This window comes from Pimephales promelas, chromosome 23 (assembly GCF_988280905.1).
Source record: "Pimephales promelas chromosome 23, fPimPro1.hap1.1, whole genome shotgun sequence".
NCBI lineage: Eukaryota > Metazoa > Chordata > Actinopteri > Cypriniformes > Leuciscidae > Pimephales > Pimephales promelas.
The window spans coordinates 12,946,252-12,970,730 of record NC_142791.1 but is presented as its reverse complement, the minus strand read 5'-3'; the positions used below and the strand labels follow the sequence as shown (position 1 = coordinate 12,970,730).

General features: G+C 37.5%; 1 protein-coding gene across 2 annotated transcripts in view; it reads right to left on the bottom strand.

Annotated features, from left to right (window-relative positions):
• Nucleotides 1-24,479, bottom strand: part of rabgap1 (RAB GTPase activating protein 1) — a 78,708-nt gene that overhangs the window by 3,361 nt on the left and 50,868 nt on the right. For both annotated transcript variants that reach the window (XM_039675444.2, XM_039675445.2), the window contains 11 exons: nt 16,797-16,910; nt 14,256-14,330; nt 13,887-14,012; nt 13,569-13,712; nt 12,667-12,708; nt 12,218-12,346; nt 9,125-9,217; nt 7,784-7,894; nt 7,565-7,669; nt 6,632-6,715; nt 1,021-1,092 (listed from right to left, as the gene is read on the bottom strand). In XM_039675444.2, the coding sequence (XP_039531378.1) occupies nt 1,021-1,092; nt 6,632-6,715; nt 7,565-7,669; nt 7,784-7,894; nt 9,125-9,217; nt 12,218-12,346; nt 12,667-12,708; nt 13,569-13,712; nt 13,887-14,012; nt 14,256-14,330; nt 16,797-16,910 (1,095 nt within the window). The remainder of the gene's footprint in view (nt 1-1,020; nt 1,093-6,631; nt 6,716-7,564; nt 7,670-7,783; nt 7,895-9,124; nt 9,218-12,217; nt 12,347-12,666; nt 12,709-13,568; nt 13,713-13,886; nt 14,013-14,255; nt 14,331-16,796; nt 16,911-24,479) is intronic.

The following is a 24,479-nucleotide window of genomic DNA, read 5'->3' as shown; positions in this document are numbered from 1 at the left end:
ATGAAACACGGTAAAGTACAATCAGCCAAAAACACTTTTTGCAATAATTTCTATATACTTTTTTTTAAAGGTGAGCTACCCCAGGTGAATAGGGGAAAGTGGATTCATTCAAATAAAAATCGCAAACATTGTTTTTGTATTACAAGTTTTCTGAAATGTTGTTTAAATATGCAAATGAGGCATTATGCAATTAGCTATGCACAAACTTGCATAGTCTGAAACCTGAACACTGACTAAAGCCAGATTAAAAAATCTTGTTTCTTGTTTTTACGGAGAGGATTTTGAATTTATCCTTTCAGAAAATAGCCAATTTTTATTTTCAAAATAATCTCCATGTTTTTAAGGAAAAAAATGTCAGCTGAAACCCAGCGAATGACATGAGCAAACCCCTTCAGAAAACAGATAGGAATAAAAGAATAAACTAGATTTTTGTGCACATAAATTCTCCTAAAGTGGAGATTTCTGGTGCAATCTGTCAATTAGAAAAAACTCATTTTGTGAAAATAGCTTTTAAAAATGTGTCTTGTAAATCTACAGACACAAATACATAAAGTGCAATAAAGGTGTATTGTGAATGTTTTCTTTCACTAGTCTAAAAAAAACATGGAAGGCCAAATGGATCAACACATTCCTGCATTAAAGGGATACTCCACTTTTTTTGGAAATAGGCTCATTTTACCACTCCCCCAGAGTTAAAAAGTTGGGTTTTACCGTTTTCAAATCAATTCAGCCGATTTTCTGATATTTAGAAGAATATCAGTAACGAGTCAGTTTCTGGTCTCATTGACTTCCATAGCAGGAAAAAAATATACTATGGAAGTCAATGAGACCAGAAACTGTCTGGTTACTGATATTCTTCTAAATATCAGAAAATCTGCTGAATTGATTCGAAAACGGTAAAACTCAACTGTTTAACTCTGGGGGAGTGGTAAAATGAGCCTATTTCCAAAAAAAGTGGAGTATCCCTTTAAGCTATGGACTTGTGTGTGTGTGTGTGTGTGTGTGTGTGTCATCACCCACCCGGATCTTCTCAATCTCTCCTCGGTTGGCCGTCTGCTGTTTCTCGAGTCGCTCGCTGAGCTGAGAACAGATCTGTGACACAAACACACAGAGAGGTCAAGGGTCAGTAACACTCTGGCTCAAACCGATACACTACACATGCTTTCTGCTCAAGAAGAAGAGAGAGAACGAGGCTTACGGTAAATGGTCAATCGTCATGACTGAAACATACAATCTTTCCAACTATCTCTCCTCTTACAGGATATCACATTCCCCCTATGTGTGTGTGAACTCCCAGCATGCTCTTACAGGAAGTGCACTAAGGAGAGGTGGAAGGCTGTTTTTCACCTGCAGTAAATCCAGTGGGGTTCAAGCATTCTTTCCCAACAGCGCATCACTCCTTTACACGTGTCGTTGGATCAATGTGGTCAGCTCAGCATGGCTTAATTTGGTGAAGACCCTCATTAAACATGCATTCATCATCAGGGAGAATGTAGCTTCAAATGAATAATGAATGAATAATCAGGGATGACGCAGCCCCAGAATATTACTGTCGAGGAATTCTGTTTCACATCTGAGCCATGACACGGTGGTTAAAGCCTTAAGTATAATTTTAAAACAAAAACGTACTGCATCTGTACGCCAAATACATAGCCTTTCAAAGTGTACTCCATTTAACGAACACAGGAACACTGCGACACAGTGACAAAAAGGTCTTTGCATTTGTTTAAAGGGGTCATGAACTGGCTTTTTAAATTATTATATTGTTGTCTGAGGCCAACTTATGACGTTCGCTTGGTTTTTGCATTTAAAAACATCAAAATGAATAAGTAAAAGGCGATTTTGTACCCTAGTTTTGAGCCTAGCTGAAAAACGCTCGGTTTTTATGGGCGTCTCGCACTGAAGACTTGGAAGTAAACGCCCACTGGTGTGAGTGGATAACAGTTTTGTATATTATGAGTTTCAACTCCCCCGTAGACGCACTTGGGGGAAATTGTTTTGAAAACGTCCAAAGTTGTAAAATGGCAACCGGAATGATTCGCCCATACATGTTCGACTCGTGTCCGTCTGTTGCACCATTCCTGTGAGATACAATATAGACGGCACAGCACGTTCTTTACTCTTAATCGGTCTGCAAATCCAGTCTTGTTTACAAAACAATCCTCAGTGAAATGAAGCGAACAGACGGACAATGTTTTACCCTCATCAGCTGGAACGCCATTAAAAATAAAGTTTTGCAGCCCTATTGAAATCCAGAGGAAGCAAATGCAGCGACTGTCTTCTTCCACAATATAGTATAATGCAAGAAACGATGGGCGGGGCTAAACCGGCCGTGTTGAAGTAGGCGTTGATCGTCTTCTGCGGGGGTGGTGTTTTATCCTCTTTGACGTCATAGTTCCTCACTTTGAAAAACGAGTCGTTTGCTGAGCCTGGTGTCAATAAAAGCTTTTATTGGACTAACAAGAACATTTTCAGTTCTAAAACTGGAGGATACAGGATAATACAGGATATTCTTAAAATATGATGACCTCTTAGATGTCAAAAGCTCAAGGACAATTTGATTTCTCAGTTCATCACCCCTTTAAACTAGTGTTAGATGCATCTCACACAACCAATCATCCGATGTTTGTTGTTGTTAATGTTTGTTTCTTTTTTTAGACAGTGAAGCAACAGCCTGGGTCAGTGTTGCCACCTTGTGGACAAACTAATTTGTGGAAGAAAATTAAAGACGCATGTGCTAGCCGAGTGTAAAGAGAACTAGAGAAATCTGCAGAAGTACTATGCTAAGCCAGTGGTTCCCAAAACTGTCCTAGGGACCCCTCGCCACTGCAAATTTTGCATGACTCCCTCACATAACACACCTAATTAATCTTATCAGCTCATTAGAACAGACAGCAAGACTTGAATTGGGTGTGTCTGATGAGGGAGACATTCAAAATGTGCAGTGGCAAGGACAGGTTTGAGAACCACTAAGCCACAGTGAAACTAGACTGAGAATAGGTGCTTCTCAAATGTGAGGTTGTGTCTTTCCTAGTCCAGTCCTGTGGAGGCTAGTTTTTTTAGAGTCTATGGAAAAAACAATTACATTTATAATATGAAACATCCTTTATATTAAAAAGCTTCACTTTATGTGAGTTTCTGTTATTGCAGAAGAGGTCATTACAACCGTCCGTGGTCTCCTGAGGATTTACATTACGCACAGTTGAACATTATGGGATTCATTTACAGCAAAACATCTCTTCATCTCCAAAAATAATGTTTTGTCTTGCATTACGTAGTAAAATGCGACAAGCTCAGTGCTGATTCATTTTCCAATCATTCTTTTTTGTGTGAATTGGAATGTGTGCTAAGTATTGTGGGTGATTGCGAAGGACACACTTGATGCATCCTTAAAAATAAGCCAAAAGAATGAAGCCAAATGCCTTCAAAGGATTCTTTTGACGGGGCTCGATAATGTGGCAGTCGAGGTACGCAGTCTTACTAGGATGCAGTGTTCTGATTGAGAAGCACAACATGTGTAAATGTATTTTCAATGGACACTGCAACGTCAATAATATGACGTCACACTTAGTGACGCCTTTTCTCACTCAAAATGAAGTATAAAAAATATGCAAACTACTCCTCTTTCCAGCAATGCTGCAATTTTAATCCAGCTGAAAGGTCACGGCACCGTAAGGAGGAAATGTATGTCACGTGTACTATACGCATAGCCTACTGTAAAACCAAGGCTTAGGTTTAATGATGGTCGACAGTTTTGGTCATTGTTAGTGTAATCATATATTTAAGTACTGAGTAATATTACTACATGTACGTTTTTGAATTTTAATTTTGTTCTAGCTTTTGTTTTGTTTTTCTCACGGCAGATGTGTTAAACCTGTCCTCCTCACACTAATGAGTGAATGTGTGTTCATTTCACACCAGGAAGCTGTCCAGCATGATCCCTGCAGGCCTCTGCACGCTCATTGTTGTGTTGTCTGCCTCATACAAGCAATAAGAGCGTGAGTGTGAGTGTGTGTGTGAGAGAGAGCTGGTTCAGCTCAGAGGACACCATTATCATGCTCCACCATGAATCATGCTGTCAGCGGCCCCATTAAAATGAGTTCTGCAGGGACAGCAGCTCAACTATTTTTACAGAGATGCTCTCATACAGCACTTTCAGGCCAGCCTCTCCTCTACACTCAGACATCAGATCAGCTCTTATCCACGCACAAGCATGTTCAACTGCTCCAGTTTGGACTTATGTTTATAGGAGCATATGGAGCCCTTTGGTCTATTTAATGTGCTCTATTAACAGCTGTTTTGGTTTATTTCTGGGGGGAAATTTAAATGTAAGACTTGAAAATGGTTGCAGCCATGGCTTAGTGGTTGGTACACAACAAGCACAGACTCATATTGATGCGCACTCCTGACACACATAACAAATTATTGCCATTGTAACTTTTTGTTCTCATAAATCATTGGTCGAACATGCTGGAGTGTTTTTACTCACCCTCGTGTTGTTCCAACCCCGTAAGACCTTCGTTCACCTTCGGAACACAAATTAAGATATTTTTTGATTAAATCCGAGAGCTGGATCACTCCTTCATACTAGTCCATAGGCTTCTAACGCCGCCTTCACACTGGCAGTTGAAATCAGCTCCGTAATACGCAATACGTTCCCAACGGACGTCGTACTACACGGTGAAAAGCGTCGGACGCGGGTAGAACAAAAATGGCGGAGAGATTAAAGTTTAATTCTGTCAGTTTTGTATGATCTCTCTGATGAGGGTTATGCTGCGTGAGGAAAGTTGCTCAGGACGTTGACATGTCAGGTCGGCTAAAAAATGTGATATAGTGGTCAATAGTTCAATGTCTACCTTCAATTTAATTGTATTAACTGCCCTTATAAACGTTAGAAAGTCATGAAAATAAAAAATGACATGAAAACTTATCGTTATAAAATCATTTTTTATTTTATTAAAATTTAATAATTCAGGTTTGTTTATCAGTACAATAGCAACGCTCAACTTCCGCTGTAATTGTCGGATAGGAACCGTCCGTAGCTTTTCGCACGAGTTCAAATTTTTGAACGCATCCGGATGACCAACGGACACGATTTTCTTCGCACCGCACTCGGTCGGACCCGTTTCGGACCCATTCGCATGCGGTCTGCGAATCTCCATAGGAAATGAATCACTTCCGGTCGTTTCGCAGCCGCATCGGAGATGATTTCAACTGCCAGTGTGAAGGCGGCGTTAGGGATTGAAACTTGCCGGCCACGAAAAGTTATTAAAGACATCGTTAAAATAATCCTACAGTGGCTACAGTGGCTCAATCTTAAGTTTATCAAGTGACGAGAATACTTTGAGCGCAAAAAAAAAAAAAAAAACGACTTTATTTCAACTATTCAGTTCCTTCTCTATGGGCATCTAGTCAGTTAACGTAGTGTGATAGCGTAGATCTGCGTCACACGTAGGCTCACTATTGGCCGACGCTGGTCATGTGCATGACGTAAAACAGCAGAAGCTTACTCTGTTACACTAGCGAACTCACTCGAGGCCCACAGAGAAGGAATTTACTCGTTGAAATTTTTTTTTTTTTTTTTTTTTTTTTTTGCGCACAAAAAGTATTCTCGTCGCTTAGGATTGAGCCACTGTAGTCACTTGGACTATTTTAACGATGTCTTTAATAACTTTTTGGGGAAAAAGTTTCAATCCCATAGAAGCCTATGGAGGAGTGATTTCATCAAAAATATCTTTATTTATGTTCCGAAGATGAGAGAAAGTCTTACAGGGTTGGAACAACATGAGGGTGAGTAAAAACAGACATAATTTTCATTTTTGGGTGAACTATCCCTTTAAGTGGGCGAAACACAGCTTGATTTCAGCTCGAAATCCAGGGCTTTTGGTCCCTCACGGCACATTGTTAGCCCTCACACTGGCCCGACAGTGGAAAAATCAGCTATTGATACCACACTTGCCAGCTGGGATACTGAAACCCACCCTAATCAGTGTGCCAAACTTTTATCTATCCGGTTCAAAGCATTGCCATAGACTCCCAGCCAGGAGCAGCAGCAGAAGAAAATGATCAAATGTGTTCCTGCACACCGTCAGTGACTGATCCCTTAAAAACAACAGATGTATTGTAGTGAGTCTGCTACAGACTAATGGGCTATTTTCCTTGAGGATGAGTTAAGTTATGATGCATGAAGCAAAAGTAAAAGGTAAAAAGCCCATTAATAACGGTATAGGGATAACAAGGACAAAAGGAAAAGAATAAATAAAGGAATAAAAGTATTGGGTTTGTTTCCCAGGGAATGCATGAACTGATAAAATGTATACCTTGAAATAAGTAAGTCACACACATAAAACTAAAGTAAAAATTAAATTAGGCAAACGTTTGGCGGGGCGAGGGAAAACCCTAGAGTAAAACTGATGCGCATTTATAGAGAGTCTCAGTTAAGTGTTTTGTGAAGGTAATTTAACAGGGCGATGGGGTGTTTTAAGATGAGATATGACAGAGACTGGGACATTTAAACTGATTTAGGATTTAATGCAGCAAATGGAGGGATAGTGGACTTCATTATAGTGATAGAAGGCCATTAAATCAGAGCAATCTCAAATAGAAACTGTGTGTGTGTGTGTGTGTTCACCTGTTTGTATTCTCCAATGATGGAGCCATTCTTCTTGATCTCAGACTCAGATTTATCCAGTTCTCTCCGACACATCTCCTTCAGCTGAAAACACAGACGAAAGATAAACACTCTTTTTCGCTTATAAAGTAATCCGTCATTACACAACAATACTATAGTTGACCCAAGCGTCCCCTCTGGGAGACACATCTCCTGTCTATGTAACGACAATTGTGTCCACAGGCTGTACTAACGTAAGACTCGTCTCAGAGGCACTAGAGCAATCTACTCCATACAAATCCAGCATGCCGTGAGTCTGCCCTCTCCAGGGATCATTCCCTGAGAACACTCATATAGAAATATAGACAGACATAAAATATGTGTATATGTAATCAATCATGTATATGTATGGCAAATACACTACAAAACAAAAGACATATGTAATTTATGTTTCTTAAGATTTTATATCTTTTTATTTGTAATTCTCATTGAGAAAGCACCACACTAACGTTTGATGGTAAAGGTGACTTCTCTGATTGGTGGAAATCACTTGAGGATTATGGGTAGTGTAGTTCTTCACTGGGAATTTGGCAATTCCACTTTTTTAAAGCATTGACATTAGCTATTTCTGAAGAACTTAACCGTTTACAAAAATATTTTACATATATTTTGCATTCAGGTGGTGTGAGAAAATATATTTTTTATTATAATTAATATGTATTATGTATTCTTTTAGATTTTTAAATGGGTGAATTGGAGTGTAACACTTTGGTTGTTCAACACTTTATGAACACCTTCAATACGCAGAACCCAACAAATTTCTAGGCATGAACAAAATATGTTGACCCAGGAATGCATCTAACTTGGCAAAATCAGGACGTGCCCTTTTATCCTGTTTTTTTTTTTTTGGCCAGTAGTACAGAAAGCTTTTGGATGGTAGTGGAGGTGTCCGACCTGTGCAGACTCTTCCTCCAATCGTCTCTTCTCATCTTCAGAGTCCACCAGTTTCTGCTTAGTGATGAGAAGCTCTTTGTTGAGCGCGTCAGCTTTCTCCTCAGCCTAAAGGAAAAAGAGCAGAGTGTGTTAACATGCACCAGAGGCCACAGGCATGTGTGAATGTTACAAACTGCTAAAGCTAGACCTACAATGAGAACAAACTTGAAAGTGACTTACGTTGTCCAGGTCTTTCCTCAGGGCGATCTTACTGCTGACCAGCTCGTGAGCCAAATCGTCATTTTCCTGTTCCAAGCGCATGTTAGCGTCTTGTAGCCGCCGGTTTTCTCTCTAAAGAGCAGACACAGAGCGTGAGCAGGTGTGTGACTCAGTCACGGTCTTGTGACAGTCACTATAATGGTTAACTGTGCTGGGAATACAAGAAACCTTGGAGAAGAAATCTGATTAAAAATTGACCAGTTAGAGGGAAATATGTCAGAAAGCAATTAACACACTGACTGGACTTTCAATCCTCCGGCTATTGTACTAAGAGCCTGTTAAATAGGGAGTGTGTGTATTGTGTATGTGTGTTAATGCCATGCTGTAACAGTCCCAAACCTGTGAACATTACAGAACCGTTTTCTTGATCTAACAAAAGTGTTGGTTATAATACATAATATTTACAAGCTTATGTATTTAAGTGGGTTTAATATTTGTTACAGAATGTATTTATCTTTGTTCAAATACGTTAATTTAAAAAACTATAGGAAAGACAAGTACTTAGTATTAAAATTAGAACAAATAGTCCATATACAACTAGCTCAAATAAAAGCTTCTAACAGTAGTTTTCAGGTATAGAGTTCGAATAAAGTAATCAAATGTAAAATATGTCTTTTGTTGTTTGATTTCCATTAAAATCCCAGATCGCTGCTGTCCCTTTAAAGGGGTCTTACAGTATTATGCTTTGCCACTTTTTAAACTTTAGTTTGTGTGTAATGTTGCTGTTTGAGCATAACAAAGATCTGCAAGGTTAGAAAGCTCAAAGTCTTGTTGAACTAGCACATGATCTGGGCAACTATTATGATGCTCTAATTTTGATATTTAAGAGCCAATGTTTTGTTGTAGAGAATTCAAACTGAACTTTTATTCTCTGTGTGTGTGTGTGTATAGGCATGACTGACAGTTCCTAAATGATCAGAGTAATTCCTCGTGAGCTGGACTCAGGCTAACAGTTGACTGGCAGGCCGTGGTTATCAGGAATCCATCTGGCCATTTTTTCCTCATCTCTGAGACCAGCGGTAACCTCGTCTCACATCGCTGCTCATTACAAGCATAAAGCACATATGCTAATGGCACAAGATACAGGATGGAAATGAAGGAAAATGAGTTTGAGCTCAGCGCTGAAGAGAAAACTAGTTCTGATTGTGGGATAAAACGAAATCTAACGGCTAGATTAAACGCATATGGGCAAACGCACGCGCGACCTAAAGAGCCATGTAAATATTCATGTGCACAGAGTCATGAATGCAGATGTGTAAATCCGATCATGCGGTCCGACAATCAGACCCAGAATAAATCTACCTCATATCTATCGATGGGCGCCTCCTGCTGTTCCTGTTGCTCTCGAATGGTGTGGTATTCTTTCTCATACTTCTTCAGCTTTTTCTGACTGATCTGTGACATACAAAAACAAAGACAGATAAGAGTATCAGCATGTAAAAGTGTAACTTTGACACAGGGCATTGTTTAACAAGTCCACAAAGATCAGATGGCGATAAGCCAAAACATGATAAGAGCTAGTGGTTCATGATATGAACAAAACCGTTTTAGCAATTTTATTTGACGACTAGCAATTTTGGTTTCAAACAAGGTTACGATGCATACTTTAGAGATTACATTGAAATTTCACAATTCTTAACCATTTTGATACCAAAGCAAAAAACAATACCAGTCTAATAAATATTACTCTAGAAGTAATTACTAGTCTATTACTATTCTAATAACCAATTTCGATACTAAATCAAAACTAACACTAGTTAATTAAATCTGTTCACAATATAAAGCAATAATATCTCTTCAGAAGACTTGGATTAAACTGCATGAATCATATGGATTACTTTTGTTTTTATGAATGTTTTTGATTTGTGAAAGTTTTCATTGAGTAGACTTTCAATAGATAATAGAAAAAATAAAATAAATATATATTATAACCAAATACGACAAAAACTAGGGGTCAGCGATATGACCAACATCCAGATACATGCAATTTTATTTCATGAAAACAATTCTCAATATAGGGTTTTTGTTTTGGTGGAATTAAGGATTTTTGTTATGCCATAATTGTAGAGGAAATTTAAATCTCGCAATTCTTAATGCCACTTTTGATACCAAAGCAAAAACTTATAGTCCAATTAATATAAATACAAACGTCTCAAACTTATTGAAGACAGTACACAGTCAGTAATAAATTAAGAACAATGTTACTAATTATAAACAAAATGACAAAAAATTATTTTGGTCTTACAATAATTCAAAAGTAATTCAGTCAAGTTTTTATTTATCTTTATTACTAACACAGATGGCAGCAGGTATATGATGCTTCCAATATATTTACACAAATCAAATTTTTCATCAACAATTATGTTCATTTAGGATAACCAACTGCGTTTACATGAATACTGGCAAAGACAGACATTTTGAATTAAGCTCTCTTTCACTTTTTATTGCGCTTAAACAGTTTAAAATCAATTGAAATTTATAATTTGAATGGTTTAAATATTAATTAAAAGGATAAACTTTTGCGAAAATGCAGCACTGCATTGTCACGTGAGTGCAACCGTGATAGAGACAATAATCCAAAACCTCTACCGGTTAACAAATTTGTACCAGTTTATCAGGTCAACTGGTATATCGCCCAGCCCTACCAAGATCTTAACAAACTCTTAAAATTCAATCTTACTGGCTTACTTCTACGCAAGTCAAGGAACATTCGTAAAGTATCAAACATCTGTTGGTTACTTTACATGTCTTCCTTTCAGTTCTTGCTAATTATCTGCTCCAAAGTGGACCAGACTTGATGTCGATAGTTAAGAATCAACAAGCATTTAAAACTGTGAAAGGATCAGACTTGCTGTCAACAAAAATAAAAATTTGCTCTGAACAAGCTAATTCATCCAATTGCAACAAGACTAAACGCTAATTCATTTAACAGGACTTCTGTTCGTGCACACTAGACACGAACACACACAAGCCGAGCCACATTTATCCACCTGCATCTCAATACTACCTCATTTTCATCGAATGACCCCATTTCTGTGAGACCGAGTGTGTTTTGTGTGTACAGCATCAGGCGTTTCTCAGCGTGAAGAGCCGCAGGTACGTGCAGGTTTGTAAATGAGCTCTATTTAGCACTGCGCCACATCTGACTAGCTCTAGGACACAGAACCGGCTCTGTTCCATATTTAATCCATAATGCAACGGATGAAATGAGATCCATATAAAAGTCCTCAATGTCAAGAGCAGTTCATCAGTCAGCATGTTTTCAGCGACACCCCAGGGAACAATTAGGCCTGGATGCAGTGAAATGAAGTTCTTTAGCTCGCGACTGGTGTTTCTCGCGACTCTGCTTTTCTAACGCTGGGCCCCATGTATTTAAAGAGCACACTAACACACCCAAACTCAGCAGTGAAAGTGAGCTTTCAGTGTTGTGGTGGGATGGCGTGACTGACAGAAAGAGGAATAAAGGTTAGCTTGTATTTGGAGGAAAAGGAGCAAGACCCAAAAGAAACTCAATCGGTCATGTTTTGACGGCAATGAGGAATGCGTTCAAAAGTCTCAGACCACTGAAAATACAGGCTTGTTCACCCAAAAATGTTTATATGTGAACAAAAGGTTAAATCTGTTTTTTTCCCCACAAAGTCACAGGGTCTCTTCAGAAGCGTTGGATTAAACTGCTCCATTCATTTGGATTATATATGATGTCTTTATGTACTTTGTAATGTGTTGATGTGAAAGTTTTAGTTGCGTGGAATTTTAATGGATGGACAAAACGATACAGATATTAAAAATATGGTTCAGAGGGTTCTTGAAATTCTTATTGGTTTGGAAAATGAGGGTGAGTAAATCCAAGTGTTCATTTACCTTTCCTTTTTTATGGTGATAACATGATTTATTATGAAAAAATATATATTTATGTTTTTAAATATAGTAGATGTATAAATAACATGCGAGGACAGATGCTTTAATACAATAAAAACAAGAACCGAGAACTTTTTTTATCATGAGTCTCTTTTTTTTACCGCAGCAGTGTCCTCCGCTGGTCAATCCAGAGAATGACATCAACACCCTTACTGCCCTATTAAACACAGCACGGAAAAGCTGTGCGGATTGCGCTGAGTGGTCTATACACAGCAAGAACTAAGCACATTTAAACTAGCAAAACAGATGGTGAAGCACTCGGTACATCTGGCACATTCAGGAGTCTTGTCAAATATACTATCGTAATCATTTTTGTGACACTGATGAAGAGAAAAATGTTCTCTCATTTGTCAGTTTTTACACTATATACTTAATATATAAAATAAAAACAGCATTTCCTTCAAATTCTCTGTAATTAAATTCCATGATCATCTCATGAAAAGAGCCTAATAAAAAGCCTGAACATGGGCCGGTTACCTTCATACTGCACGCTAGCTCCATTAGCTTCTTGGCGTTCTCCTCAGAGCGATAGCGCTTGGGCACTGGCACTCGAAAGAACTTCAGCGCGCCCTCAAAGTCTGCCTGTATCAGGTCATCTTTAGACGTCTGTGGACAGAGAGAGCCTTTCAGAATGTTTCTAGAGTCAGACAGTAAAGCTCATGTTAATGTTGCTCATTTTCTGCTGTTGAGGTGTGATGGTGATCACTGGTAGGTTGTCTCTCTTTCTATAGGGTTGGATCACAATGTAGTGTAGCTAACAAATATTAGGTGTGCCAATAATATTTAACATTCTTTTAATAGCTGTGACCATGGTGTTCAAGCTTTGCCGGTTTATTTTCAGGAAACAGCACAGGCTGGTATATTCATTGTTGCCTTGGTGAAAAAAAGATGAGAAGTTGCAACTGATTTCGTAAGCATTTCCTTACCTTCAATAACGCAAGAGCCACATTGAAAATTACACTGATGCCCTGAAAGGAAAGAATACAAAAAATGGGTCATTCCTATTGTGATCAAGTACATTTTCATGCCAGTTTTATTATATTAGATTAACTATTTTCAAAGAAATTCATATTGGTTGAACATTTATAGGACTATTCTTTTGTCCTCAATATTTACATCACGTTATAATAGTTTTAATGGCATTACATGACATTGATGTTCTAAAGGTGTTAATGACATCATCCTCCCAGAAGTGAAAGATTTTGACGAGACAGCATCAGCACAAGCGTCAGTCAGAATTGGTATTGGTTTGATGGATTCTGTGATTTTTTTTTTTTTTTGTGTGATCTTCATTTGCTATTTTCATACTCTTTGTTTTCATAAAATAGGGATGTCCCAATCACATGGTTTCAGACTAGATCGGAATCAGATGTTACCTCCCAATCAGGACTCGGATATCCATGTACGGTATATAAAAATTCTCAGTATTTTTTAACACATCTATAGTTATGCGGTGGCACAGAGTTAGGCCTAACACACTGGGTGTGTCGCGTAAGCATCTCAGCTGCGTGGCTTGTCCGTTTTTATTTCAGCTCAAAATGTATTATAGAATTATCGGATCGGGACTCGGTATCGGTAGATACTCAAAATCAAATGAGTCGGACTTGGGGGCAAAAAACCTGATCGGGACATACATACTCTAAAACATTGTAAAAATATGTTAATATTACAGAAATCAGGATGATATTATCAAAATATTGTTAAAAAGCATCAAAATCAAGTCCATAAGATATATAAATATCTTACAGGAAACGCCCTTAACCCCAAATGAACAGGTAACCTGGGTAAAGAGTGCAGAGAGAAAAAGCAGGTAAGAATGAAATATTACCTCACAGAGCAGAAGGTCTATGATGTGAAAGACCATGTAAAGAGGGAATTTGGCTGTGAAGAGTGTGAGGAACCACTGGGAGGCATACATGTGTGCTTCCAAACCCAGGTTCAGGAAGTGTGCGTACAGGTCTGGAATGCATTCCTACAAAACAGATAGGCAGAAGTCACTTATAGTATAGTATCAGTCGCGGATTCTGATTGGTCAATACAACGTTCCAGTCATTCAATGCATCTTATTTTGTCCATCCTTTAGCAAATTCTGTCATTATATGTAACCGAATATAATCAACTAATATGCATAGTTTCTAACACTAACCTGCATGAGTCTCTCCAGTTGGAAGAACTTGCAGTGCAGGTCTTCAAAGTTCTGCTTGAAGAGCTCCCTGAGACCGTATTCAAACATGATCTTGACCAGCACGCTGAACGCCTGCTCCTCTGGCATCTGCACAAAAACAAGGCCGCAAACTAACAATGATCACAGAGCTCAATATCCAAAACAAGTCCCACAACAGCGAATCTCCACTAGATGGCACCACCACTCATCTCAAAGGATGATGCCACACGCATTAGTTCAAACCAACGAGTAATAAAATACTTTGCAATTTCAAATACACAAATATGCCATTATATTAAATGTTATAGATGTTGCAGATGTTTTGATTGTTTGAGAGTCTGTGACACTCACATGTAGTAGCAGCACAGCGGCAAGGAAGGACTGTCCTTGGCAGTAACCAATTTCTTCATCATATACAGAGTATGCCTGCAGGATGGAAGATACAGAATCAATGTTACATTGGAATTATGTGTGATCACGGAATGATCATGCTATAAATATTTTAATATATAAAAATATGCACTCATGTCGTTACAAACTCTTAAGACTTTCATTCATCTTCGAAACACAAATGAAGTGAGTGCTTTATGTCCCTCCATTGACAGCTGCACGACACACTTTGGTCACTTCAAATATTTAATAAAAAGCAGTCAAGCAAGCAAGAGCTTCTGTTAACCATATCTGATGTGTCCTTTGATGAAAGTTTATATGTGAAATAACCTAAATTTAATCTGTTTGCCATATAAAATGGTCGTGCCTCTTCATAGAATTCGGATGAAACCGCTCAATTCATATGGATTTTTTTTTATGATCTCTTTATGAACTTTTTGAGGCGTCAAAGTGGTAGTTGCGTGGACTAGGGTGACCACAATCAAACAAACCAAATGTGGGACAATTATAAGTTTATGTGGGACATGTTACCAACACTAAAACATAACCTGAAACTGTTATATAATGTCTATCTAACTTGATAAAAACATTTATATTCTGCAATTAAAACAACCACAGCAGGTTAAACAACAACAGATAAATTCTGTTAAATTAAAATTGTAATTTACCGAATTATCCATTTGTTTTCCGACAGGAAACATAAGAAACGAATCACCTACGAGTGACCGTGTTTACTCCTTTCTTTTCAACCATTGGATAGTATATAAAACACTGCTGTTGTTTTTTACTTATGACGAAGCGCTGATGCAGTAAAATGCTTTCTTAAAAAGGCAAAAGAACACATGCACGTTTTCTTAATATGATAATTAAAAACCAATAGACTGATGAAAATGCGGGACATTTCCTCAATATGCGACGTGCGGGACAAGGGGTGAAAACACAAAGCGGGACGGGTGGCTACCCTAGCGTGGACAGTCAGTGGTGGGACAGAAATCTCTAAATTTCATTTGTGTTCCGAAGATGAATGAAAGTCTTACAGGTTTGGAACTAGATGAGGGTGAGTAAATGATGGCAGAATTACTTTTTTGGGTGAACTATCCCTTTAGATCTTGGCCTCCACCACAGCTCACAAATCTAATTTGATCGTCCACGTATTCAAACTTTGCATTTTGTGATTAGTGAGTATAGAAGATGTGAGAATTTAAGTTGTTTAGCATCACTGACACCACACGTAGCTTGCAGATTCTTACAGATTGACCTACATGCCTCTGAAAACTGCTAACATGTCAGCTAATATAGTGACAATCATAAACTGCAGTGCTAATAAACTTTGTGAGCACTGAATCAAACTGTGTAGTCAATATGAGAAATCTATGAATAATGCCGGTCACAGTCGGAGAGAGGGCTGGTGAATTATTAAGAGACGCCCAAAGATGGAAACCTAACCATCAATCTCCTCATTCTCCTCATCATTTGTGGCTTTCATATTAAAACCACTGACCTCATTATTTTAGGAAGAAAATCTGAGCTTTTGTGTTTTGCGTTTGTTAAACAGGTGATTTGGGTTACTGAACTTCCACCATCTTTATATTCTTTGAAAAAGGTAATATATTGTGGATGTTCAAAACATAAATACAGATTGTGATGAATATATTACTGCTTGCATTATCGGGCTGTGAATCAATTGAAAAATTTGAAACTATTCACACATTTTTCCTGTAACTAATCATAATTAACCCTACTTAACCCTATTTTTTTAATATATATATTTTAATATTGCAATACATATTTTCAAATTAATGTAGAAACAGGATATATATATATATATATATATATATAACTGATACTGGAAGTGCTACTGATGCCTCTATTACAAATATTTTTTACAGTACTATATATATATATATATATATATATATATATATAAATATAATATAATATTTATATAAATAAAGAATTAAGAATGTTAATTAATGTACACTGTCCCTTTTCTAAAAAGTAAATAAATGAATGAAAATAAAAAATAAATTCATGCATGCTTCTACATTTCCATCCATCCATCCATACATTTATATCTCCATCCAAAGATCTATATTCATCTTTATCCATCCATCCATTAATCAATCCATCCATCTAGATATCATCCATCCATCCATCCATCCATCCAATCCTGTTTTAACATACTTCTATTACATATGCAAAAAGGAGCAGGAAGAAGTATTTATTAATGCATCCTGCTATATACCCAACCATTTATATATCCATCAATCCAATGTTTTTATACATGTAACATTTCCTATGAGCCTACAAAAAGTTATAAAATTAAAGTTTATAAAGAAACTGGAACAAACTGCTAGAAAAGGAAAATTTAACTTTTCTTAAATGGTAGAAAATTGATTTTGCAGAGCTGGAGATGATAAATGAACAGGAGCAGAACAAAAGTGCAGAATCTGAGCTGAGCCGACAAATTGAAAGCAAATGGCAGACATGTCACCTGCTCACCTTACAGATCTTATAGAGAGAGTCCTGCCCATCACCGCCGGTGTCTTTGAAGTAGTCGTGTGCAGGAAACGTACGGTTAATGTCACGAGTGATGGCACTGTCCTGTGGAGATTCCTAGAAAAAGACAAGCGAGAGAAACAGAGAAATGTCATCATAAGGGTTTGCTAATATTCAATGCGTAACATCCAATATAATACCATTTAAAGACAAAGCATGTGATTTTAGAGCCACTGTCTACTCTATAATAACAAAACAGAAGTGTAGAAATAATGACTCCTTCCATCTGTCTTTGTTTGACTTTAAATGTACAGTTCATCCCATCCCAAACTCTGGGCAATGGTTGAGCCAGGCTGGTCTCCAATCACTTTTCACTCCTATCCACTAGGGGGCAATGGATAGGGCATATACAGAATACACTATTTAAAAAATAATAATAATAATACATTGGCATCGATGGTTCCATGATGAGCCTTTAACATCTAAATAAAAGGTTCATTATAGTGGAAAACCAGTTCTTTAGACTGTTAAAATGTCTTTTTTAGATTGTGAAATACTCAGACCAGCCTTTCTGGCACCATCAACCATGCCATGCTCAAAATTGCTTAAATCACCTTTCTTTCCCATTCTGACATCCAGTTTGGAGTTCAGGAGATTATCTTGACCAGGACCACACAACCTAAATGCATTGAAGCAACTGCCATCTGATTGATTGGTTGATTAGATAATTGCATTAAGGAGAAATTGTACAGCTGTTCCTGGGTGTATATACACACATTTTTGAGACTTTTTTTCAGACTATTTATTGATGTAGAAGTGTGTTTTGTAGGTAAGGAGTGAGTGGAATTGCAAAAAAACACAGTATTTAAAAAAGTGTTTAAATAAAACAGTTTGTTCATGCAGTTTTTTTAATTGTTAAAAACAGCATTGAAAGAATAAATAAATATTGGTTCTATACATACAGTAGGTTATCGGGTGCATAAACGCATCGGTAAAAAAACCCAACATCAGTCGATCTCTAGTTCTATGGCATCACTGCAAAAGCCTTTTGAAACCTCAGTTTTTAAGAACGTAGTGCCTCAAGACCTGTTGACTGGAACAGGGTGTTCTTATTCCCAAAGCGCAATGTGGACAAATCGAGGTGGAAATGCATGTGTGTGTGCTCAAGAGTGTGTCCTTCAGCATCACGGACAGAGTATGTGGAATATCCCAGAAGCTCAACCTGTGTGTATGTTCGAGTGTCAGAGGTTGTAAGATGAAATATGGTCACGAATTGTCACGATATTAGCAAAACACTGGAGGCCATCTAGTAAAGACCAAAGATCCTAGAGATTTCTAAGTTTGCAAGATGCACAACTCAGATGTCTTCAGTCAAAGTACAGCTCTCAGCAGTTCAACTATTACATTGTTCTCCCTAAAAAAGCATGTGACGGTACAATTTCCAGCTAAATCATTTTGCTGCACTGCTCTATCTAAATATAGGCTTCTTTGAGCCTCAGAGATACTGATCACAGTTCTTAATAACTAAAAAGACCACAATGGAAACTCAGAGCTGGTTAAAGACAGATTGGTTCATAGTGTACCAACATAACTTTAGAGGGAAAGTCAGCTAAAAATGATGAAATTTCTACGTCTCTCATACTGAGTCTCCACATATTCAAACCAAAACATGACACATTTGAGATCGAGGATGTGAGAGGCGTCTTTGTGCGCATGTTTCGGCTCTGTCAGTCAGCGCGAATAAGATTGTTTTGTTTACATCAGAATGATTTTGAAAATCACATATCATTAGTTCAGACTCATGCCATCGAGAATTTGCTAGGAATATTCCCAAAGTTGGACTACTGCGCTTTAAACCGATACCCAACTTGTGCTGAGGGGAAGCGCCAGTCAAGAAGCGAGTGGAGAATTTTTCATGGACAAAGGAAAGGTACTCCTCTTAGAAAACACACAAATAAAGATACTTTTAGATGCTTAATCACTATTTTGGAGCACTGGGACTGCTAGACGAGGGCTAAATGTTTTTGTAAAAACCTCAAAATCGACTCAAAATGTTAATTTTTCACTTGTTTTGCCTGTAGCTCAAAATTAGCCCGTGCATGGGTCACATTATAGAGATATGGAGACTCATATTTAGGAGATGTTACTTTACCTGACTAGAGAAACATCACTCCACTGGAGTTCACTGTGTTCCAATTTCAATTAATCCAATGAACTTAGGATTGTACTGCAATTTCCTGTGGATTTGAATTATCTGAAATGTTGCTGGGGAAAAGATGAATAACAGGAGAGAGCAAATGTTCAAATTTGATTAAGCTTTATGTATGTAGGTGTAACCGAAGTTTGGTTGGGTCATTTAGACAGTCAGCCCATGCTGTAAACTTGCCCATTATGCAGGCAATAAGCATGTTTCTACACCAGACCTTAAAACCTTATGGTCTGAAATCAGGAACTGCTAACATTACTAGCCACGTAATGTCCTAACCATGTAAAGTTTTCAGAGCAACAACAATTCAGTCTAGATAGACTGATGCAAAAAACTAGATCAGATTCAACTAGATCCCTCTCATAAAAAACAAACCATGAGTGCCTGGGGCCGCAGACTGTTGATGGACAACCATGCCTATTTCTGTCGCACTTTAGTGTTCCCATCCATCTATTATTGTGCCCGTTAGATCAAAGCCTCCTTGTGTTGGCACGAATATGCTGAATTAAATCACTTTGTATGATGTTACATTTTGCTCCCAAATCTAAGAGTAAGTGTCAAAACAAAGGCTGTGTTGTGTTATGTTTATTTCAGGCCAGCACCACTCAGTTGTGTTGCTGTTCAACTAAAGCCACTCTTAGACTAGATGATTAATTAGCCTTTAAAATAGCCCTTCAGTGGAGTTGTGGATATTTGGGTTAACAGCAAATCCATTCAATTTGCAATTAACATTTTTTTTTTTTAAATCAAAAGACTTGTTTTTTTGCTTATTCAGAATGACTCAATTTGATTAACGGTGATTCTGTTCAGTATTTTAATGTATTTTTTGGATTCTTTGAAGACTTTCCTTAATGTTTTCTTTTTTTTAGGCAAACTACTAAAAGAAAACACATTTCTGTATCCACATACGGGCTACTTGTAATACAATACACAAACTACATATCCTACTTAAATCCGAATTCATTCAAGTTTTAGCATTTAAAATAAAATATTGGTTAACAGTTTCACAATTTAAGTCATATTTTAACTTCAATTTATGCTTTTTACAATACTAATTGTATCAAAAAGCAGCATTACAGAAAAATAGAAAAAAAATGTCATAGAAAAATTTAAACTATAGGAAACAGTACCATTGGCAACTATGAAATCTCCTTTAAAGCATACAATTTTGAAAAATGCAGAAACTACAAACAAAAATCTAGATAAATTAGTCCACCTCACAACTGATGTGACCCATCCTTGTTGGGAAAAGTTACTTTTCAAAGTAAAAGTTGAGCTGTTATTCAATAAATGGGAAGATAAAGTTTGAGTTACTAATTTGAAAAGGTAACTCAGATTTGAAAAAGTAACTTTAAAAAAGTAGTAAAAAGTAAAAGTAAAAAGTATTTTGTTGTAAATGTAAAAGTATTGTGTTACTTAGTTACTTAAAAAAGTGAAAGTAATCTGATTACATTACCCCAACACTGCTTAAAATTGACCAAATACACACAAATAGCTACAGAGTTACTGTATAGTTGAACTATTTGTGTCAAAAAACTTAAAAGGTTAGTTCACCCAAAAATGAATATTAAGTCATTAATTACTCACCCTTGAAGGAGTAACACAAATGAAGATATTTTTGATTAAATTTGAGATGTGGATCACTCCTACATAGGCTGCCTAAGGGATTGAAACTTGACGGCCCAGAAAGTCATTGAAGAAAATGTTTAAATATTCCATGTGACTACAGTGGCTCAACTATAAGTTTGAGGTTGTTGTAATATGACGTGTTGGTGAGAATTTTCACGTGAAGAAATGGTCCAGTGGTAGAACTTTTGCCAAGCGTGTCAGAGGTTCTAGGTTCTAATCCGCACTCGTATAGTTTTTTTGTTTTTTTCTCTCTCATTAAAACTGATTATGTTTATCAGTGGTAGTATATCAAGCAGGGACACGTTTGTGTGCATTTTACTTTGTGATTTCACTGGAACGAATAGTCTCCGCAATGTATTAAAGCGCACGTCCGAGTTCGAAATTGGTGGGGACAATATAGACCCGGCAAAAAGTAGTACAGGGACATGTCCCACCCGCAAATTACGCCTATGCCTATGGTTATAACCGGTAATAACTGACGTTTGAAACACTGTAAATGTGTCTGACAAATGAATAAATTTAAAATAAGAATAGACTGATATGTCCCCCATTGGAGTGTTCTTCAGCAGCTTTGCAGTGAATGTTGTAGCCATAGATTGTAAGAAGTAGCCTAGTCTGCCAGTCAATCTTGTAACGTTACAGACAGCTAAGGCTGCTTGGCTGAAGAGGCGCGTCAACCCGCCGGCTCAAGTCTCACACAAAGCACACTTTTACCCATATATGGATTGGCCAGAAGGTGGGTGGGGTTTTGATTTCCCAAGATTTTCAAAAGATGGCACCACCCATACCCCCATAAACGGCTTCAAAACCGTGGGTGACGTCACAGGCGCCTTGTCCATTTTTTTTTTTTTTTACAGTCTATGGTCCTTATGGACATTTTTGTCTTTTTCAGTATTGTTTTTATGATCATTTTGCCTGTGTTAATGCCAATTCCATACATTTTGGCACAAGTGTGTATTTTTATTGGGCTTTTACTATTTTACCCCAATTTTCTTTAATAAAATCTATTTTACACTAGGTACACAAAATAGTTACACCTAACTCTGGTCTCCTCCAGTTTTCCCAGCTTTCTGTGGTTGTGCACGTATGGACGGTGGGGTTCACCCTGAATTCAGGACACCATGTTTAATTCATTAGCTCTCCAGCACAAGACGACAATCTTCTCCAAAATGCATGATTAATATCGGTCGTCACGCACTGCCTCTCTTCCATCACACTGAAAAAATGGTGAAAGAAGGAATGGAACAAGGTGATGAAAGCAAAAGAGTTTATGTTTTGCTATTCCACCGCTTCTGGCAGCATTTTTCCAGACTCTCACAGAAAAGTCGCCATATGCATTGTAGGTTTGGGCCTCCTACCTACCTAATTCACACCATCCCACATGTAATACAAGTCAATTGCCACCTGCTAACAAAAGGTACTAAAACTAAAGGCCAGAAAATAACCTTCAGGGAAATATTTTTCTGAAGAAACCTAAAACAAACTGGTGTGTACGCGTGCAATTCGCTTGGATGCGCCCACACACTTGTGCTAACAGCGGATTCCTGCCTTAGTAAGCATACCCCCTTTTCAAAGATTAATTGCTCTCTCTTTCTATAATTGATGCTATGTTTATGTGGAAGAGAGGAGCCACTAAATAATGCATCCGCAGCCAGCAGCTCAGCTGCTACGCAAACTCAGGCAAAGGCAAACTGACCCACTGCTCAAACAAGCTAGTAAGATGAGAAGAGATCTAAGAAGAAACTAGTACGGGGTTATCCAGTGGACTAGATGAAGCAAAAAAAAAATAGCTCTGTCCGAGATCAGAGCATCACACCTGTCTGACTGGACCTCACCTGATCTAAACCCTGTCTCTGAGGAAGATCAGACTGGGTTCAGAATATAGTTTAGTTTCAGATTAGAGAAAATCAACTATTGAGGTGGGAATATCAATTATTAAATATCAATTAATAATTTTTTTTGAGGGACGTACAACATTACATTTTACAGCCTCACTAAACTTCCTTTGTTATAAAAATGTCAAATAATTTGATCATTCAAGAGAGACACACTCATGAGGGTCTGTAATATCATTTCCTGTAGGGATGGGAATTATCAATGCAATTAATATGGCAATTCTTATGAAAGAAGAATGAATGAATGAATAAACAAACGATACGAGGATATTATGAGCAGAACCCAAGTATTAGGTCTTAAGAGGTACACATTTCTTCCTTCCAAGAGTAGTTAAAGAAAAGAAAGAATGCAAATAATGGCAGGAAAAGATGAATAATAAACAAAGACTTGATGGATGATGGACTTTATGGACTTTTCTTTCAGAAGGTATCTTTCTCTCGTTCTCACCCTCCGTCTAGCTACTCCAGGAGGAAAACTGAACATGTTCAGGGTTTGCTGGAAGACACAGTACCTGAGGAGACATATTTATGTTCTGCCAGCATTGGGGAAAGTCATCCTGGACCCTGAAAAGTGCTAAGAACATCATCATCATTATGGTGATATAAAACATCTGAGAACCTTTTGCGTGCGTGCGGAGCAAAACTTGTGCTGGGTTTCGACTGTGATGGTGTGATTGTGTGTGTATGTGTGTGTGGTGGAGGAAGGTTGCTTCCGCAGGAAGTACTGCACTTTTTTCCCCTCACCATTGTTTACGGTCATTTATTCTGATCGGCAACAATGAGCGAAAATGGCATTTTGTTTTTCTTGGGGGGAGGCTGGTTATAAAAAGTGTACTGAGCTTGATGAAAGTGAGTAAGAAACTGAGGCTGGGTGAGTTGGTGGGTTGACTGCAGTCCACTCCCTCACAGACGGAGGCAGGGAGGGTCTACATCCTTTTCCTTTCAACATCTCACCCACTGGGCACATGTCTGGGAGAGTCAGCGATCGCCGGGGTCTGTTAGAATACATTAGGGACTAAAGAAAGGTTTAATGAGATTGTACAATTGCACACTATATTACGTAAACAGTCTTTGTGGAAACTAAGTTAGGACACAGTGTTACGCTAAACACTTTTTTTTCCATCCGACGATGTTTGTACTGAGTAACCATCACTTTAACCAAACAGCCATTGTAGCCAGGCAGATTTTAAATGTTTAATGCAGAAGTAAAACATTAAGAATCCTTTAAAAATAATTAAGTAAATGTTTTCCACACATTCTTTCCTAAATAAACTCTAAGACATTTTTTTTTTCATTTAAATTGGACCAATTAAATAATGCACAGAAATACACTAGGAGTCAGTTTTAAATTAAGATATTTTTTTTTTAAATATTTTAAATATTGTATCTCTTGTCCTCACCAAGTCTACATTTATTTGTTCAAAAATCCAATGAAACAGTAACATTTTAATGAATTCATGTAATAGGAAATTATTCCTAAAGCAAAGCTGACTTTTCAGCATCATTACTCTGGTATTCAGTGTCACATGATCATACAGAAATCATTTGAATCTGCTGATTTGCTGCTCAATTATTATCAATTATTGGTGCTCAAATATTAATAATGCTGCTGCTTATTATTATTAATGTTGAAAACAGTTGTTTTAAAACCATGATACTTTTTTTGTCCAAGATTCTTTGATGAAAAGAAAGCTTATTGAACAGCATTTATTTACATCAGCGTTTCCACAATAATATTAAGCAGCACAACTGTTTTCAACATTAATAATAAGAAATGTTTCTTGAACACCAAATCATAAAAAGCTCACACAGTCTAAACAGATAAAACAGTTTTTTACTTTCGATAAAAATTGTAGTTTTTAAAATGGGTCTGTAGTTAAAATAAGATGGATCAAAATGTGTTTTTTTAAGCAACAGATGAGCCACAGCATGTTTAAAACAAGATGGAACAAAAAA